This window comes from Alexandromys fortis, unplaced genomic scaffold, assembly GCF_014885135.2.
Source record: "Alexandromys fortis isolate MF-2015 unplaced genomic scaffold, M_Fortis_MF-2015_v1.1 scaffold_39, whole genome shotgun sequence".
In the NCBI taxonomy this organism is placed as follows: domain Eukaryota; kingdom Metazoa; phylum Chordata; class Mammalia; order Rodentia; family Cricetidae; genus Alexandromys; species Alexandromys fortis.
This window is the reverse complement of record NW_026067918.1, coordinates 12,096,218-12,115,324: the sequence shown is the minus strand read 5'-3', so window position 1 is coordinate 12,115,324 and position 19,107 is coordinate 12,096,218. Positions and strand designations below refer to the sequence as shown.

The 19,107-nt window shown below is 50.3% G+C and overlaps 1 protein-coding gene across 2 annotated transcripts in view; it reads right to left on the bottom strand.

Moving 5' to 3' along the window:
- The window catches only part of Rnf213 (ring finger protein 213), an 88,481-nt gene that overhangs the window by 34,584 nt on the left and 34,790 nt on the right, over nucleotides 1-19,107 (bottom strand). For both annotated transcript variants that reach the window (XM_050140020.1, XM_050140021.1), the window contains 13 exons: nucleotides 18,352-18,525; nucleotides 17,818-17,967; nucleotides 15,482-16,065; nucleotides 14,354-14,519; nucleotides 13,038-13,255; nucleotides 12,722-12,862; nucleotides 12,450-12,617; nucleotides 10,219-11,374; nucleotides 9,398-9,588; nucleotides 9,094-9,249; nucleotides 3,050-6,646; nucleotides 1,397-1,533; nucleotides 949-1,044 (listed from right to left, as the gene is read on the bottom strand). In XM_050140020.1, the coding sequence (XP_049995977.1) occupies nucleotides 949-1,044; nucleotides 1,397-1,533; nucleotides 3,050-6,646; nucleotides 9,094-9,249; nucleotides 9,398-9,588; nucleotides 10,219-11,374; nucleotides 12,450-12,617; nucleotides 12,722-12,862; nucleotides 13,038-13,255; nucleotides 14,354-14,519; nucleotides 15,482-16,065; nucleotides 17,818-17,967; nucleotides 18,352-18,525 (6,934 nt within the window). The remainder of the gene's footprint in view (nucleotides 1-948; nucleotides 1,045-1,396; nucleotides 1,534-3,049; nucleotides 6,647-9,093; nucleotides 9,250-9,397; nucleotides 9,589-10,218; nucleotides 11,375-12,449; nucleotides 12,618-12,721; nucleotides 12,863-13,037; nucleotides 13,256-14,353; nucleotides 14,520-15,481; nucleotides 16,066-17,817; nucleotides 17,968-18,351; nucleotides 18,526-19,107) is intronic.

Genomic DNA, 19,107 nt, shown 5'->3' with positions numbered 1-19,107 from the left:
ATACCAGGTACATGTACAAACATATACCCTCAAAATCAAAATGATTATTTTAAAAATTAAAAAGAGGCTGTTGTTGCTCAGTGATGGAGACCTGGTTTATGAACATAATTGAGGTTGCTGGGCACTAGTGGCGCACACCTTTAATCCCAGCTCTGGGGAAGCAGAGGCAGGCAGATCTCTATGAATCTGAGGTCAGCTTGGTCTACAAAGTAAGTTCAAGGACAGCCTACGTTGTTACATTGAAAAACCGTGTCAAACTATCAAAAAAATCCTGAAAATATAAAAAAAAAAAGAGTCAAACACACACACACATTCAGGAAACACACACTACACTCACACATTATACACATCTATAAACCATAAACATAACACACACCCCATTTCCACATCACCCCCTCCCACAGTCTCTTCAGTTTCATTACAATTGGAAACCATGGCCAGAGTGACCGCAAACATCATTCAAGGCCATTGCTAAACATCCTATTAAAGGCCTACTGTTTACACTTGTGTTTACAGTTTTGCTCTCCCCGCAGTGTGTGTGGATGTGCATGCACGTGTGTGCACGAGCGTGGAGCCTAGAGATCAACCTCACGTATCAGTCCTTAGGAGAGATTTCAAGACAGTCTCACTAGGACACGGGCTGCCGGAGTAGGCTAAGCTTGCCCAGGGATCATCTGCTCTGTCTCCCCAGCACTGGTACGGCAAGTGTGCATTGCTACACCCAGACTTTACGTGGGCGCTGGGGATTGAACTCAGGTCCTCTTGCTCACGTGAATGCGCTAGTCCCTAGATCATTTCTTTATATAGTCGTCTGCTGAAAGGAAGAGGATTTTCTTGTTAATTTCTGTTTCTCGTGGCACTGTAGTGCTTCAGAGAGAGAGTCTTCTGAGTTTGTGAGGGAGTGTTGCTTCCCTGTGTTGTTTCTTCTAGACAACCCTGAAAACATACTTGGCAGAGGCTACAAGCTGGGCGCCGTGGTCGCCATCGTCAAAGTCCGTCTGGATGACGAGGATTTTACGCCTGGCTGGGTTCATTAAGCAAGAGCTGGAGGAGAAAGGGAATTACCAGGTGAGTTCCCTGTCCCGGAATTCCCTGATGGAGGGTGAGGCCAGGGCCACACAGAAAAAGCATGCAGAGATGCCCTGGTGAGGTAAGCAGATGACTCAGCAGAATTCCAAATGGCCAGTAAGGCTTCGTGGGAGACAGAGGACCGGGCTGGGAAGCTCTATGCGAGGACTAGAGTCGTGGGGACAGAGAGGCTGAGCGGGACTCCTAGGCATGACCCTGCAGACTGAAGCCCCCACCCTCAGTTCACTGGCCAGTGCCAGTTACTACAGCCCGCCATGGCACCAGGCCAGGCTGGGTCCCTGAGGGTGGAGCTAGCAGGACACCTCACCGGACTTCCTTAAGGAAGGAGTATTCAGTGTCGAACTGTTGCAGTGACAGGACCGCAGGCTTTGAGGCCAGTCCTCTCAGCTCAGACTCCAGCTCTTGACAGTCCGTACCGGTCAGCAGTCTGGAGAAGGTGGTGATCTGCAAAGAGGGGGTGACCTGTTGGCCAGAAGCCAAAGGGGAGGCCGTCTGCGGTTAGAGCCCAGACACGTCAGCTTGAACCCCGCCATGATGGGTGCCCGTGTGTCCAGGAGGAACACAGGCCCAGAGACTCTCCAGAGACCAGACAGGTGAGGTAAGAGGTGCTTGGTCTCCTTCCTGTTGGGACCCTTCTGGAGTCTCAGGATTCTCAGCACAAATGTCACTCCCTACACACGATGTCCTGCTGTCAGATGGTGTTAGCCTCTGGCCTCTTGCTCCTGTAGGAGCAGTTCTCAGTGGGCCACGCCCACATTGCAAACTCAAATATCCCTTAGGCTGTGCTGACACTTGAGCCCCCAGTTCTCACCTCCTTGCCTGATCCCTGAGCTTCTGATTCCCTCACTTCAAAACCTGATGCTCCTTCCTGAACCTTCTGTGTTGGTAAGCAAAGGCGCAGGCAGTGAGGAGGGTGAAGAGGACTCTGGGCATGCCCTGTCAGGAAGTGCCGATGCCCACTGCCCCTCCATGAAGTCAGTAATTAGCCTGTGGTCTGCACCCAACTATTGTCTGTCTGTCTGTCTGTCTCTCCTTGTGCATGGGTATTTTCCTTGCATGTATTTCTGTGCACCCCTTGTACGTCTGGTCCTGCTGGGGTCACAAGGAGGCACTGAATCCCCTGGAACTAGAGCCACGGCTGGTTTTGAGCTGCCATGTGGGTTCTGGGAATTGAACCCAGGTCCTTTGGAAGAAAACCCAGTGCTACTCACCATTGAACAATCTCTCCAACCACCCAGCCATTTCTTTGTTTGCTTGTTTGTTTTTCAAGACAAGGGTTCTCTGTGTACCCCTGGCTGTCCTTAAACACATTAATAGGCCTGGATGGCCTGAAAATCAGAGATCTGCCTGCTTCTGCCTCCTGAGTGCAGGGACTATCCTGATCCTGAAGCTTCTAACTGGCCTGCTTCCATGATGGTCTCTGCCTCACTGTGGTCCCGTTGCCACAGCCCTTCTCGACATTCTCCTGCAGTGTTGCTCTTGGCAGGAAGGATCGAGTTCCTCAGCAGAGCCACTGAGGACCCTGAAAGAGCTTTCTGATCATTTCAACTTCAGGACACAAAACTCAGCTTGGAGCCTCAAGCTCTACCAGTGAATTCTCCCAGAGGTTTTCAATCTCAGTCCCTTTGTCCTTGCATGTGCCCAGCCAGCCCTAGGGGTGCCTCTTAAAGAAAGCTACATCTGACCTCCCATCGCGTGCACAGCAGGCTTCCTATGGTGCTGACCCTGATTGAACACTGCCTTTCTAAGCTCCACACACACTGACCTACAAGAGAAGAGTGTGAGGCCAGGGCCACTGAACTTCCCCACTGTGCTCAGAACATAATGGGGAGCCCAGGGTCAGCATGCCCATATCACCTGTAAGTCACCCTGCATTCAGCTTAATACAGCTTGAGTTCCTGACCCTAGGAGTCTAGGACCCTTGGATCAGCAGAGGGTGAGGCTGTGGGAAGATGGTCACCTCTGTGAAGACAGCCTGGCCCTCCAGATGGGCCATGCGCAGGTGGGCCTGGAGGAAGTCTGCGAAGGAGTTGTGTTGTTGCTTGGAGTAATAGTCCTGTGACAGCCGCTCCGCAGTGAATGAGCCCAGTGCAGAACCACGAAGCCGGACCACAGCATCTGGTGTCGCACAATCCAGCAGGATGAGCTTGGCCTCTTCAGACACCTTGCGGTACAGCTCCTCAGTCAGGTCCCTGGGGCCCTGCCTCTCCACGGCCTGCAGCACCACGGAGGCGCAGGCATCAGAGTGGTAGCCGATGAACGCGTCTGCAGGACTGTACTTGTGCCTGGCAATGAGCTGGTCTGCTTTCACATCTGCAAAATCACAGGCCCACTGTTGCAGCTCACGCACAATGCCCTTCTGCCACCCCTCCAGCACGGTGTTGATGTCCAGGTAGTGCTTCTCCAGCCGGTTGATGAGGGGCACAGGGAACTGTTGGTACACCACATCTTTCTCCTCAATGACGATGAGGCGGAAGTCATTGTGGACTCGACATTTGACTCGATGCGTACCCAGTCCAAGGTCCACGTACTTCTGGCCCCCAAGGTAGACATAGTACTGGTTGAGAGCATCATACAGGCTCTCGTACAGGTTCTGCAGGTTCAGCAGCACCACCATCTTTCCCGTCTCCATGCAGATCTTCACCCGGTTGATGTTCCTGCAGATCTGGGTGTATTCCTGGTCCTGGGGAAAGCTGGAGCCAAAGATGATCTCTGGTTGCTGGCCCTCACCAAAGAGCGTCTGCTGCAGGATCTGCAGGGCCACATAGTTCCTGGTCAGCACCAGCAAGTAACGGGACTCGGACCCATCCTGCCCCCTGCTGGACGCCTGCAGACCACTGTGAATGTTCTGCTTGATCAGTTCCACGGTGCTGACGTCTTCCTTGTACCTGGCTCCGGGAAGGCTGGCTGTAAAGATGTCCAGTGCCTGGATGTTGTCCTTCCCACTGAAGTTCCGGAGGACAGCATGAGCGATGTCTTGTGGTGAAAGCCCCCGAGTGGAAGCTTTGGCTTTGGCGAAGACCATCTTGATGAGGCTGTAATAGTCACGAAGCCCAAAGAATTCCTTGTCCTGGGTCCGACACACTGTTTCATAGGCCTTGGCAAAGGGTGCGAAATACTCTCGGATTCTGTCCTGAACCAACCTGTCCGAAGAGCAGATGCCCTCAGCGCTCTCGATGAGCTCTTTCTCACTGGGACTGCCTCGTGACACAAAAATGCCCCGGTTCATCTTGGCAGGATCCAGAGCCCAGTTGGAAATGCCAACAAAGCCCACTTTTTTGTAGGGGGCAGGATCATCGTCAATGCATCCATCTTCCAGCAGGGGGTGCAGCGTCTTCAGAGGCATTCTGGGTGAGTCTTCTGCCAGTCCGACCTCATCCAGCACCACCACAGAGACATACTGCTGCAGGTCCTTGCCCTGCTGGAAGCGAGCACACTGTCTGAAGGTGCCGATGATCCCTTGCGGGGTGGAGTGGGGGCTGCACTGGAACGACACCAGGTGCACCTGTTTCAGGCTGCGGAAGAGATCGGAGAAGGCAGACTGCCCTTGCATGGCGTCCGCTACAATGATCTTGGCAAGGGATTTGGAGCTGCCAGGCTTCCCCACCAGGAAGAGGGGGATCTTAAGCTCTATGCAGATTACCATCATGAAGACATTCTCCTTCAAAGCCAAGTTCCTGGCTATGTTTGTCCTAATGGGTGCCCCCCTGAGAAAAAGATCCTGTGCAAGAGTGATCTCATCAAGAATGACCTTGCTGTCATCGTATGGTTCTGGAAAGCACCTGCCAATGGCTCTGCGGTAGGATGCTTTCTCTTCTAAAGAGGCATGGTAACACACCCCAATGGCCATTACCAGGGACCAGAGAACAGGATCTCTCTCAAAGGTGTGTTTGCTGTCACTGGATTTGTGGAGCAAGTCAGGGAGCTTGTTTAAGAGCATCTCGCTGTGGTCATGAAACCATCTGAAAACTTTGACACAGCGCTCCACATCCCGGAGGCTGACGAAACCACATTCATTCTCCCTCTTCCTCATGAACCTCTGAGAGGCAGAGAGTACATCCACAATCACAGAAGTGTGGTCTTCCGTGATAAAGTCCACTCTCTGAACGATCTGCCGGATGTAGAGATTTTCAGCATAGTCATTCAGCTGTCCAAAGTCCCATACCAGAGGAATGAGGCTTGGAGGCAGAGCGTGGACGCGGTAGACCAGCTGCCGCAGCGGGATGGAGCCCAGCCTCTCTGCAGTCTCCTCTGCACTCACCCTGTATCCCAAACCTGCTGACTCCAGGCGGAGGATCATCTCCTGGGAGTGCTTCCGGTAAGGGTTGCAAGCAGCAATGACATGCAGGCCAGAGTCCGCCTTTAGGCGCTCACCGTCCACTGCTCTGTCACACAGGACCTCTTTGATACAGCTCACAGCTTCTGTTGTGTTGGCTTCGTCAAAGAACAAGATGGTGTCCAGCTCGTGTTGGACTTTATTGAAGAAGGCCGTGCGCTCAGCATCCTTGACCTTGGAATAGATCATGGATGGAGTTGTCCCCCCGTGGACTTTCACCAACTTCAGAGTTTCTGCTTCAACAGTACCACGCTTGAGGTCACTAAGGAATTTGATGAGCCTGGTTTTCCCACAGCCTGTCTCTCCCATGATGATAACTGGGATCCCACACCGAAACCGCATCTCAATGGCCAGGATCTTAAGCATATTGTCTGTTGTAAGTTCGTACGTTTCATCAGGGTCAATGGGCCACTCAATCCCCAGGGCCAGGCAGAGTCTTTCAAGCTTCTCATGTCTGGGCAGGTTGTCAAAGTTGATATTGAAGGGCACTCTCTGAAGCTTCAGCCCGTCAAACAGTTCTTCTGTCATGACATTCTTCTTGATGACCTTTCCATTTGAAGGATTGATGGCATCAACATAGCCATTGTTGTTGGGCTGCAAGTGAAAACCTATGAATGTCATGGTCATGCGGTCACCATTGAAGAAAACATAGGGATGGGGCTCTGACTCCCATCTCTTTCGAAGAGAGAAGGGAGCTAGGTCTTCTTCAGCAACTCCATCCATGGTGACCATGTGGTTACCGGGGCTTTGGTCTGAAGTGTGGAGAGTTGGCGTGGCAAAATCTCTCGCCATTAAGATCATGAAGGTTACCACGAAGTTCTTGAAGCCCCTGAGTGTGTCTCCAGTAAAATCCGGGTTGCAGAAGACAGAAGCCTCACAGTCCTTGAGCTGACAGTTCAGAAACCAAGCAAAGTTCCGGAGCTCTGCCCAGGAAGGGTTGACCACGCCACAATAAATCAGGAAGTGCTGCAGACATTCCTCAGGGGAGCCTTCCACGGAGCCTTCTTCGAACTGAAATGTGTCCAGGTTCTGGTTTTGATGGAACCGTCTTAAATACTGGTAAGGTCTTTGGAAAGCTTCACTGCTGAACTCCCCTGGGTCCATTCCTGGTTCCATGTGGCTCCTGTTGGGAGTCAGTTCCATGGTAATCACTTCCTTGGGAGGACGGCAGGTAACTTTGGGGAAGATGTCAAGAAACCTGGACAGAGCTGCACGTGCACTCTGCAAAGAGTAAACACACTGTCAGTGAGTTTGTTTAAAACTGCCTTTGCGTTGGGGCTGGAGAGACGGATCAACTGATAGGAGCACTCACTCACTGCTTGTCCAGAGGACCCCGGTTCAATTCCCAGCACCGACTTGGCATCTTACAACTGTCTGTAACTTCAGTTCCAGGGGACCTGACACCCATGGCAAAACACCAATGCGCACACACACACACACACACACACACACACACACACACACACACAAAGAAACCCACAGCAACAAAGTGCCTTTGTGTTTACCTCTACAAGTCTACATGGGATTTAACGATTTCCCCTGCCTCCACAGGCTGGCATCTTTTGCCTACTGCTGTTTTAGAGAACAGGATTAGAGACGCATCCTTACCAAGGAAGCATTCTCTAACAGTTCTTCAGTTCCTGCTGACCAGAACCACAGCTGCTTACATCAAAACATCACTCAGACATCCCTGATGCCTCTTTACTTCCCTCTACGTGACACAAGTCAGGTCTCTACTGTCTGTGTTACTCTCTGCATGCTAATCTTACAAGCTCCCAGAAAATAGTCTACTGAGCTCTGAGCACTCAGTGACTCGAGTTCACACGTCACCATAATTTTCTCCAAAGCACAGGGTCAGGCCTGTCACAGCAATGTTTCACGAACCTGCTACCAACTTTTGGCTTAGTTAGATTTTATATTGCTGATATAAAACCCCATGACCTAAAGATACTTGGTCAGGAAAGGGCTTATTTCATCTTCCAGCTCTCTCCATTACAGAGGAAAGTTAGGGCAGGAACTCAGACAGGAAGATGGAGGCAGGAACTGAAGCAGCCGCTAGGGAGGACACTGACTACTGGTTTGTTCTCCAGGGTTTGCTCAGCCTGCTTCCCCTCGTGCCATCCAGAAGCACAGGCCTAAGGTGGGACTCTCCCCACTCCCTCACGGACTGGGCCCAGCTACATCAATCATTAATTAAGAAAATGCCCTACACTCGCAGATAAACATTTCCTAAATATAACACCAATAGCACAAACACTGAGAGAAACAAATAATAAATAGGACCTCCTGAAACTGAGAAGCTTCTGTAAAACAGGACAAAATGGCAGCCTACAGAATGGTAAAAGATCTTCTCCAAGACCACATGGGGCACAGGGCTGACTCCAAAATATACAAAGAACTCAAGAAATTGGTGATCAAAATAACAAATAATCTAATAAAAATGGGGTACAGACCTAAACAGACAACTCTTAACAGAGGATCTAAAATGGTTAAAAGACACTTAAAAAAAATGCTCAACATCCTTAGTAATCAGAGAAATGCAACTAAAAATAACTCTGAGATTCCAACCTGTAAGAATGGCCAAGATCAAAAACACTGATGACAACTTGTGCTGGAGAGGTTGTGGGGAAAAGGGAACACTTCTGCATTTCTGGTGGGAATGCAAAAAGACACCTTTGTTTTTGTTTTTTAATTTTTTTTTAAGATTTATTTATTTATTATGTACACAATATTCTGTCTGTGTATATGCCTGCAGGCCAGAAGAGGGCATCAGACCTCATTACAGATGGTTGTGTACCACCATGTGGTTACAGGGAATTGAACTCAGGACCTTTGGAAGAGCAGGCAATGCTCTTAACCACTGAGCCATCTCTCCAGCCCTACAACCCCTTTGGATTGGATGTCAGTGTGACAGTTTCTCAGAAAATTAGGAAATAACCTTCCTCAAGAACCAGCAATACCCCTTTTAGGTATATACCCAAAAGATGCTCAATCATACCACAAGGACATGTGTTTGACTATGTTGATAGCAGCATTATTTGTCATTGCCAGAACCCAGAGACAACCTAAATGCACCACCACCAAAGAGTGGATAAAGAACACGTGGTACTTTTATACAATGGAGTACTACACAGCAGGAAAAAATGATATCTTGAAATTTGTAGGCAAATGGATGGATCTAGAAAACATATTGAGTGAGGTAACCCAGACCTAGAAAGACAAATATCAGATGTACTCATTCCTAAGAGTGACATAAAGCAAAGAAAAATCGGCCAACAATTCACAATCTCTAGACAACAAAAAGTACCCTAAAAGGGACATACATGGATCTAATCTACATAGGAAGTAGAAAAAAGACAAGATCTCCTGAGTAAATTGGGAGCATGGGGATCATGGGAAAAGGTAGAAAGAGAGGGGGAGGAAGGAAGGGGAGTAGAGAAAAATATATAGTTTAATAAAAACAATTTTAAAAATAGTTAAATAATTGAAAAAGAGAAAATGGCCTACAGACTTGCCTTGACTACAGGCAATCTTATGGAGGGATTTTCCTCAACTGAGGATCCCCCTTCTCAGGTAACTCAAGCTTGTATCAAGTTGACAAGAAACAAACAAGAATGAGTTGTGCATCACCACAGCAAAACCTTTGTGTTTGTTTTTCTGGTACTCACCAGTTTAGAAGATCTCTTTGGCTGTGCTGAGGGCTCTTGTGAGATTTCAACAACATATAAATGGCACGGATTCCGAAGCCACATTTTCCCGCTTGTATCCATTAGGTACTGCAGAATGAGGAGTTTGAAAAGAAAGACAGGAATCCCAGTCTGGACCTGCAGAAGGAGACACAGGACTGTGAGGGTGTAGCCTTGACGGGATAACGTAGATCAGGACTGTGTGTGGAGAGAGGAGGCAGTCAGGATATGGGAACCATGTCTCCTGCCCCGTGTCAGTAACTGGCAGGTGATGTCAGACACTTACTGAAGTGCTGACATCAATGTGGACTATCATAGGCGTCTTCTGAGAGTCCTCCAGGAACGGCAGGAGGGAGCTCAGGACCTGGCTCTCGTCTACGTGAGGGTCCGTCAAGCGAATAGTTTTCAGGGGGGCCTTTTTGTCCTTTAGTTTTCTTTTCAGGTTTTTGTGCAATCTGTTCACATAGAGTGACTTTCCTGCAAGGGGAACATGCGCAAATCAGACCCCAAGTCTACAGACGGAGAGGAAGACAATATGGAGATGTCATGGAAGCTACTCTCTGTTTAACTCAAAACGCTTGCAGTGCACCATCGCTGCCAACTGGCTTCATGTCCTTAGAGTCTCCGGGTTCCCTGTCTACTGCCATTGACCAACTTTGCTTTGTCCTTGCTGCTGCTGGTGCACCTAAGTCAGCGAAGGCAAGAGCAAGAGCATGGAGGAACAAACTCTCCCAGCAGGACAGTGTGGTTCAGGAAAGAGTGGACGGGATGAAGGAAGAGACAGCAACCAAAGGACGATCAGTTTCTGCTGAACCACAACCGACTTGAACGTAAGGGGCCAGGGGTTTGCGGAGGAAGTAAAACTGCAGAAAGGCTCCTGAGCGGGGGGGGGGGGGGGGGGGGGGGGGGGGGGGGGGGGGGGGGGGACGACTGGGCTCTCAGGAATTGCCAGTTTTCACAACTAGGCGAGAAGGGAAACTGGTCTACAGCTAAGGAGGGGCAGACCCCTGAAGAAGGGCTTCATCTCTGTGTCCCTGCCAGAAAAGGAAGCATCATTGGGCAGTGTCTGGTAGAGGGGCCCTTTCCACCCCCAGGCTCTTTCATTACCAACACCAGCTCTCTCAGAGGTCACAATCCCGACACACATCCAGTCTCTGAATACAGCCGCTGCCGACAGGGTCTGCTTCGGGACCTGATAATGGTTCTCCAGGTAGGCCTGGATGTCCGGCAGTGGGGCCTGGGGCACCAGGGGGACTTTGTGCTGGCTGAAGGTGGAGGGGAGGTAGCAGTGCTCCCGGGCAGCATCACAGATCATCACCAACTGGTAGTCTTCACGGTGGCGCTGTGCGCGCAGGCTCTGGAAGAGCTCCTCGGCCCTGCAGCCCACTTCATAGCTCAGCTGGTCTGCGAACAGCAAGCTGTAGAGCTTGTGCTCCTGGGAGCCCAGTGTGAGGCAGCGTCGCAGGAATAGCTCCACCTCCTCGACTGTGGTCCCCGGGGTGCAGACCAACACCTCATCAAAGGTGGGCAGAGGCTGCCTGGGGGCCTGCATATAGATGGCCAGTGCGGCCAGCAACACCTCAGAGTGGCCACACAACACCAGGTTAGGCTGGCCAACCTGCAGGCCTTTGGGGAGTGGCCGCTCCACAGGACAGTCACGCAGTGTGGCCAGCTGAGCCAGGCATCTACCCAGGGCATCCAGGTCCAGACAGTTGGGCAGGAAGGCACTCATGCACTCTGTGGATTGCTCCATGATAACCCGAAGCTTGCCCATTAAGCTGGACTCAGAAAGTAGCTGCTGAGGCAGCTTTTCCACCACCTCCCTCAGGCAGTGTCTGGCAGCATCGCTTTCACAGGATCTGGTGGCTTCTACGATGTCATGGATGGTGCATTCTCCTTTGATGAAGGACAGCATCATGAGGGCAGCTTCACTGGGTCTGGGTTTCCTGAGCTCGCTGCTCAGGTAGACCAGCTGCTCAGCTGTATAGAAGTTGAGGTAAAAGTGTTTGGCTCTCTTCTGGGCGACTACTGTTTTCCAGTGGTCTAGGAAGTCCTCCATCTGCCTGCAGAGGGCTCCCAGGAGCTCGATGACGTCACCACTCTCTGCCAACTGGCTCACCAGCTCCAAGCCAAAGTCCATGCGGATGGAGATGCCCCACCTGGGGCAGCAGTAGACCTCAGCAGTCCAAGACCTGAACAGCACGTTTCCCGCGCAGTGCAGGTTTATGAAGACATGCACAAGCCGCTGCATGCTGCTGAAGACCTGGGGGAAGGGAGCCATGAGGTCAAGGCATAGCACATGTCTGCAGGGAAGACACACTCATCTACACACACCTGCCCACATACTAACATACACACCCACACACTAACCTACACACACAAGCACACACACTAACCTATTAAACCTGCTGCTTACAGCTCCAAGATCTTAGACTCAGGTCACTGTCTCACTGGAGCACAATTTTCACAAAAATCTTCCTAATATCCATCACATACAGCTCTTCCTTATAGTTACACAGTCAGCTGAATAAGAGGCTTTCATTTTTTTCTTTTTCTCTTTCTGCTTTTTTTTTTTTTTGAAGATTTATTTATTATGTATACAACATCCCTTCCATGTATGCTTCCATGTCAGAAGAGGGCACCAGATATCATTATAGACGGTTGTGAGCCACCATGTGGTTGCTGGGAATTGAACTCAGAACCTCTGGAAGAGCAGTCAGTGCTCTTAACCTCTGAGCCATCCCTCTAGCCACATTTTCTGCTTTTTTGAAGCAACTCTCACTATGTAGCTCTGACTGTCCATTAGTTCCCTATGGAACCAGACTGAACCTATCCCTCCTGAGCACTGGGATTAAAGGTGTGTGCCACCATGTCCAGGGAAAGAAAAGGATGTTAATGTATGGACTGTGCACACTTGTATGCATGTGTGTGTGTGTGTGTGTGTAGTGACTGTGTGTAAAAGCAGGGTCTCATGTTCCCAGGCAGGCCTCAAACTCAAGATCCCTCCACCTCAAAAGCCGCACAACAGAGTTGTCAGTTCATACAGGAAGCAAAGTGATGGTTTCTTTCTAGAACTGTCGGGCGGTCCCCTCATCTCCACAGCTCATGACAGCTCCTGCTGAGGCTCTTGAAGAGGACCTGTTGCTCTTGGGTCTGCCCTGCTTCAGATACTTCTCTGGGGTTGTGGTTTGGGGTGCCATGCATCTGGCAGAGCCATCAGCACCACCCTCTGGGTATCAGAGCAAAGCTCTGTGTCAATCCAGACATTTCTACAGCTCCTGGGCCAGCTTGAGGCCAGAGCCACCCAGTGGGGCAGCGGCACAAACTCAAATGCTCACCTCTGAAAACTTCTCCACCTCTGCGCTGCTGCTGTTGTCTTTCTTCCCAGACATGAGCATGAGCTTATTTAGCAGCTCCTTCAGCTCTTCTGTGGAGTAGCTGCGCAGCCCCTCCTGGGCACCACGGTTCTCCGGAAGGAGGAGGTGTAGGACGGTGTCTGGGGAAATCTGGGAGGCAGCACACATTAGAAAGTTAGCTTCCGGTGCAAGTCCGTGAGTTTATAGCAAGACCACAGGGCCATGCAAAACTGTACCAGGATTGGGCAGCTCACCTTCTGACCACCTTTGGGTGCCCTAATAACATAGATGCCCCTGTTGTTGATTGCTGTGGCCAGGGACAGAGACGAGAGCTCCACAGACCCGTGGCTTTCCTTCACTGTCTTCAGCCACTCCAAATTTCTGGCAGAATCTTGCTATTGGGACAGAAGCAGGCAACAGGCTGGAGTGAGAAGCCATTTTCTTGTCACCCCCAGCTCTGCTCTTGCTGGGGTACAGCTGCCCCGCACCCACACTTTGTCCCTGTGCTCTGTCTTGCTCATCAAGGCCCCGTCACTCAACATATCTGCACTGGATCCCGAGTCGACTCACCAGCTTGCTGGGCAGGTGCTGGTCATTGTCCAGGGCCCTCCAGAGCTCCTGCAGATGATCCACAAACCCATAGAAATCTGCGCTCGAGTCCATCTTGTACAGCAGGGAGGCGTAGCCCTGCACGGCGTCATGGAAACAGGCCACCCGGTCCACCTCGATGTCGTTCTCCCCCGCTGAGATGGAGGCCAGGTCCACAAACACCTTGAGTTCATTGATGTCTTGAGAGGAAAGAAGGGAGGTCAGCACGTGACCATGCTGAGTTTGGGGCAGAAATCCTAAGTGAAGCTATAACTGAGCACCGAGGTAATGCCTTGTTTAACCCACTTTCTGCTTTTGCTAAGAACATGGAACATAATAGCGAATCTATTGACTGATAGCTACCCCTTTATCAGACAACAGTGTCCCAGGCATTATGCTAGGCTTGCTGTGCACCTTATAGCCTTGAATCTACTACACCACGTCACTTAAACCACAGAAACGTAGAGACCTGCTGGAAAAGAAGCCGCTGACAATGAGAGAAACTGAGACAACCCTCCATAGGCTCCTGCCCACTCAACAGGTACACATGGAAAACCTTCATGAGCGAGTTACAGAAAACCTCTCTGGGCAAGTCCTGTCTTCTGGAAGGAAAGGTTAAGTGGAGAGGGGAAGCCGGAGAGATGACTCATGGTGAAGAGCAACTATTGGTCTTATAAGGGATCCAGGTTTCATTTCCAGCACCTACCTTGTGGCTTTGAACCTATTTTAATTTCAGTTCTAGAGGACATGGCACCCTCTTTAGATCTACAGAGGCACCAGGCACATATGTGGCACACATACATACATGAAGAAAACATTATTACAAACCAAATAATTGATAAAAAAATGATAATAAGCCGGGCGATGGTGGCGCACGCCTTTAATCCCAGCACTCGGGAGGCAGAGGCAGGCGGATCTCTGTGAGTTCAAGGACAGAGCTAGTTCCAGGACAGGCTCCAAAGCCACAGAGAAACCCTATCTCGAAAAACCAAAAAAAAAAAAAAAAAAGAAAATAAAATTTTGAATGACCTTCAGCTATTCTCAGCCAGCAGTCATACCATGCAGGAAATGACAAAGGCAAGTCTCTACACAAGAGCCTGAGGGACTTTGTCTGAATAAAATAAACCCCAGTGAATGAGACAGCCACTGCCCCTTTGCCTAGAGAAGGCAAAGAGCAACTTCCCTGGCCTTTGTACAGCAAGCGACTCAGGGGATATATTTCCTTAAGTATCAGAGCCTCATAGAGAACCATAGGTGCCACCTGCAGGACCCTGGCAAGCCTAAGGGGCTGGCCATACCTTCCAGGGCCTCATGCAGCCAGTCCACAAGTTCCTTCTGCCGAGAGAGTTCCTCTAGGCAGTGGCGTCGTGGCTCACTGATGTCTTGGAGCAGCTTCTTGGCCCGAATGAACTCTAGGCTGATCTGCTTCAGTTCCTCATGGCGAAAGTTCTCAAAGGAATCTGCCTGGAAGATGAAGTTTAGCATGCACTGGTTCTGGTTGGCCAAGCCTAGTCTTCAGGTAGCAACCCCATACAGCAAGACCAAGACTCCCTTAAGGAGAACAACAGGACCCTCTCCTCCATAGGGGTCAAAGTAGCCCTTGTTCCTCCACCTCCTTGCTTGTTCCACACCTCCCATTTTACAGCAACGATTACGTGGGCTTTGAAATCTGTGCCTCTCCCTAGCACAACCAGATCTCTCTCTCTTCATACATACTTCTATTTTACTGGTCCAGCAACAGGCCGAAAGGCGACTGTGGTGGTGCAGACCTCTTATTTCAGAAATTGGAGGCAGAGACAAGTGAATCTCTTCTTTGAGTTCAAAGCCAGTCTGGTCTACATAGCAACAGCCAGGACACAGAGAAACTGTCTCAAAATGGAAACTAAAGGCGTCCCATCTCAGCTCTGCCAGGGGTGATGTGTCACTTGCTGCTGCCCAGAGCTGGTGCAGTTACAACTGGGACAGCTGTCCGTCCTTCCTTCCGTGACCAGAGCCACTGGTAAAGAACATGGCAAAAGAGGCCATGAGTTTGACAGGAGAGTTGGAAAAGGGAGAAGTGAGTATTTATAATCTCCATAGTAAAAAAAAGAACGTGGCCTCCTCTTGTTGAACTGCTGATCCTCTAATGAATGGCCTGAAACTCACTAGCTCAGGAGTTCCCACGTTAGTCAGGAAGAAAGCATCTGCTCCACCATCACCATCACCCACACCGTCCATCTGCTCCACCATCACCCACACCGTCCATCTGCTCCACCATCACCCACACCGTCCATCTGCTCCACCATCACCATCACCCACCCCATCCATCTGCTCCACCATCACCGACACCCACCCCACCACAGGCCAGAAAGAAACCCCCTAGCTCTCAAGAACATTCAAGTTGGTCCTCGCCCCTCGCCCCTCAGGAGAACCAGCAAACAACTTACGAAGTTTAACAACGTGTGAAGAACACTGAAGTCGCCGGTCATGCCCAAAGTGCTTCGGACCTGAAAGATGACCTTGGCAGAGCTGACGGCCTGGTTTAGGCTATGGTATTCCTTGATCTGTGCAACGCGCTCTGGGATCCAACCTTTTTGCTCTTGGGGTTCCACAGTGCACATGAAGTTTAGGTCAACAGTCAGGTCACCATATTTATCTACAAAGTCCCTGAAGATGTCGTCAACTTCAGCAAAGGTGATCTCTCCTGACTTCAGGTTCTCATAGAGTGTATAGAATTTCTCATAGCAAGGGTGGTACAGGCGTTCACAGGCTTCTGAGAGCGATAATTTCATCTTTCTGGGGTCCTGAGTCAGAGTACTAAGTGCCTCTGCTGTCTCTTGCCAGAAGACTTGGAAGATGTGGCTGTCTTTCAGGGAGTCTAGCTTGCTTGCAATTTCTCGGATCTCAGGGCTCAGGGAGTAATGAGTCTTCCTTTTGTGTGGAGACGAGTCAGGTAGGTTTATCAATGCCTCATTGAGTCTCTTATTGCTGAGGTCCTGAGAGTGTATTGCCTCAATATATCCAAACTCCACTACGGAAGCAGGAAGGAAAGGTTGGATGTTAAGCCTCCGATGATAGCATATAATTTCTCTTTGATCGCACACACATTCTCGCTTTTTGAGACAGGTTTCTCTGTGTCACCCTGGCTGTCTTAGAACTCACCCTGAAGACCAGAACTCAGAGATCCGCCTGCCTGGCATCACTTCTCTTTCTCAGTAAGGGAAAGAAGGTCTGAATATGTAGCCAGGCTGGCCTTCAGCTAATTATCCTTCTGCCTCAGCATCCTAATGCCTGGGATTGTGGACATGCCCCAGGATGGACAGAACTAGAGCTGTTTTTTTTTTCACTAGGGACAGATCCTACCTACCACCTTGCAGCATTAGACAAAGGCTCGACTACAGACACAGCCTTAGCCCGCTCCCTGGTCGCTTCTCTAAGAAACTCAGATACAGCCACTTGGATTATTTCCTCTTAGAACACACACATCTTTCCTCCCTCCCACCTTGGTTTTGTTGTCAGTTTTCTCAAGAAGGAAAACACTGTAAACTCTGGGTAAAGGGTCAGCTGGGAAACAGGCACGACTCTCTCTCACTCCCTTCCAAAGCCTAACTAATTATAAAATAGGAATTTTATCTCTAAGTCAGAAACTGCCCAGACACATACTTTTCATTCTAGAATTCAGGAGGCAGAAGCAGATGGATCTCTGTGAATCTGAGGGTAGCCTGACCTACAGAGCATCCAGTGAGGGCAAACATGTCACCCACAGAGAAGCAGTAACCAGGACTGTCCCAGGCTTCCCAGCTGCAGCAGAGACACAGCCGGAATTGCAGCATCGTTCCTAGGGCAGTGGCTTACAATGTCCCTCTGTTCCCAGCCAGGCAGTGCACTGGAACTAGGGCAGACAGACATGCACTCACGCAGAAAGGGAGCTCCTGCCTCTTTCTCAGGAGGGTAGCTACGCTGTGTCTGCCAGATGCAGAGTCAGGGCCAGCGGGCAGGGATATATATGGGAACATGTTTAGGAAAAGGTACAGATGACACCAGCAGGGTTAAGGGGGAGCCCAGGGCTGCTCACCCATCTAGTGATGATGAGGATGAGGTGCCCATCTCAGGAGAGTCACAACCTGTGATGGGTGTCAGCAGATAGTTCTAGAACATAAAAGTTAGAGATGCTTGCGAGCATGGAATACAGAGGTGACGTGGATTCCCTCTGGCAAAGGCAAGTGAGTTTGAAATAAAAATTTTTGATCACTGGAACCCATATAAATGTCAGGTGGGTAAGGCAGCCTGGCTGTATTTCTAGTCTGGAGAAACTGGGATGGAAGAATCCCCAGAGCAAACTGGCTGGCAAGGCTGGACACAGCAGCAAGCTCTGGGATTGACTGAGAGACCCTGTTCCACTGAGTAAGGTGAGAGAGGGTGGTGGTGGTGTAGGGCTTCAGTCCCAGCACTGCAGAGGCAGAGGCAGGAGGATCTCTTTCAGCTTGTCAACAAGTGAGTTCCAGGACAGCCAGAGCTGTTACCCAGACAAGCCCTGCCTCAAAAATAAACAACAATAACAAATTAATAAGGTGAAAGAGGTCTCAAGAGTGACTCCAGTATCTACCCTGGGCCTTGACATGCACGCGCAAATACAGGTGCTTATGTCCCCATATCATGCAAATTTTTAAAAATTTTTTAAAGCCCCCCCCAGCTCTGCTACTGTGCTCCATCCATCACACTGCACTTCCTCTGCCCCTCCCCGAGACCCCACACTTCCTCAGTACCACTCCTGGGTGCGCACCTTCCACCAGGTGTTTCACTCTCCCAAACTGCCTCAGGAGGCTCTCCACGTGTCTGTTGTCTCGCTTGAGGAACAGCAGATCATCCTTTCTCCTGGCCAGCAAGTCCTCCAGATCGCAGGCCTTCTCTTGGCGCGGCAGCCGTACTCTATCTGAAAAGTAAATTTCCCGCTCACACAATCCTGCTTGTCTTCCATGTAAGTGCTTTCTGCTGCCTCGCTCTGCACACACTGCAGGCGGGCAAAGAGGAGGGACCAGGAAGACTCCTGCTCAGCCAGCCTGTGAGGACAGTGGAGGTACCAGGAAGACGGCTGCTCAGCCAGCCTGTGAGGACAGTGGATTCACATACTTGGCAGCCATCATTCCACTGCTTGCTCATGACACTCCTCAGATATAAACCACAGCTTCTCAATGTGCTGACAAGAACTGCCGGCAATTACAATGCCCAGGAACACGCCCTGCCCACAAAATGCCATACCCAAGTTTCTTCCCTCTGGACGCTGCTCAGCTGCCCGGTATCTGAACGTCATACTTACTTAAGTTCCAGATGTCAACAAACTGACGCTTGTGCTCAAGAATCAACTCCAGCTGTCCGATCACGATGGCACCATCCTCAAGTTCCTCTGCAGCCTTTTGGAACACAGACTCAGCTGTGGCCATCAGCTGCCTGCCTTCCCCCGTGATGTTGTCTAAGATTTTCTCGTTGCTTCCTGATGAGAGGGAGAGCACATAGTTCAGAGCCCGGGTCTCCTGACCCCTTCGATTCCCACCAGGCATCCCCGATGATGGTGATGGTGGAGCAGCCGTCAGGCCATGTTCTCAGTGTGACAGCACTTGACTCGTGCGTGGCTTCAGGTTCCGCACATCCTGGCCACCATGCCCGGCTGAAGGGTAGTATGTGTGAACTGACAATCAGTCTAGATGGAAAGACTTTCAATACATTTATTTGTAACCCCCAGAAAATTTCTCTCCTGCTCTCACTACATTTGTATGAAAACAGAATGATTGTCTGTATCATCAAAAACAAAGTAGCCTTATCCATCATTGTAATCCATAAAACAGATGGGCACGGTGGCACAGGACTCTAGAGGCAGAGACATGCAGATATGTTAGTTCATGGCCACCCAGGTTACACAGCCGGCTATAGACCAGCCAAGGCCACAGGAGAAACTCAGTCTCAGAAAAACAACAGCGAAACATGAAGCAATCGGGATGCTATTCAGCAGGTGAACGGGTTAAGATGCCCTGGTAGTTCTGCAAATGAAGTTATTCTGTGATGAAAACAGAACTCA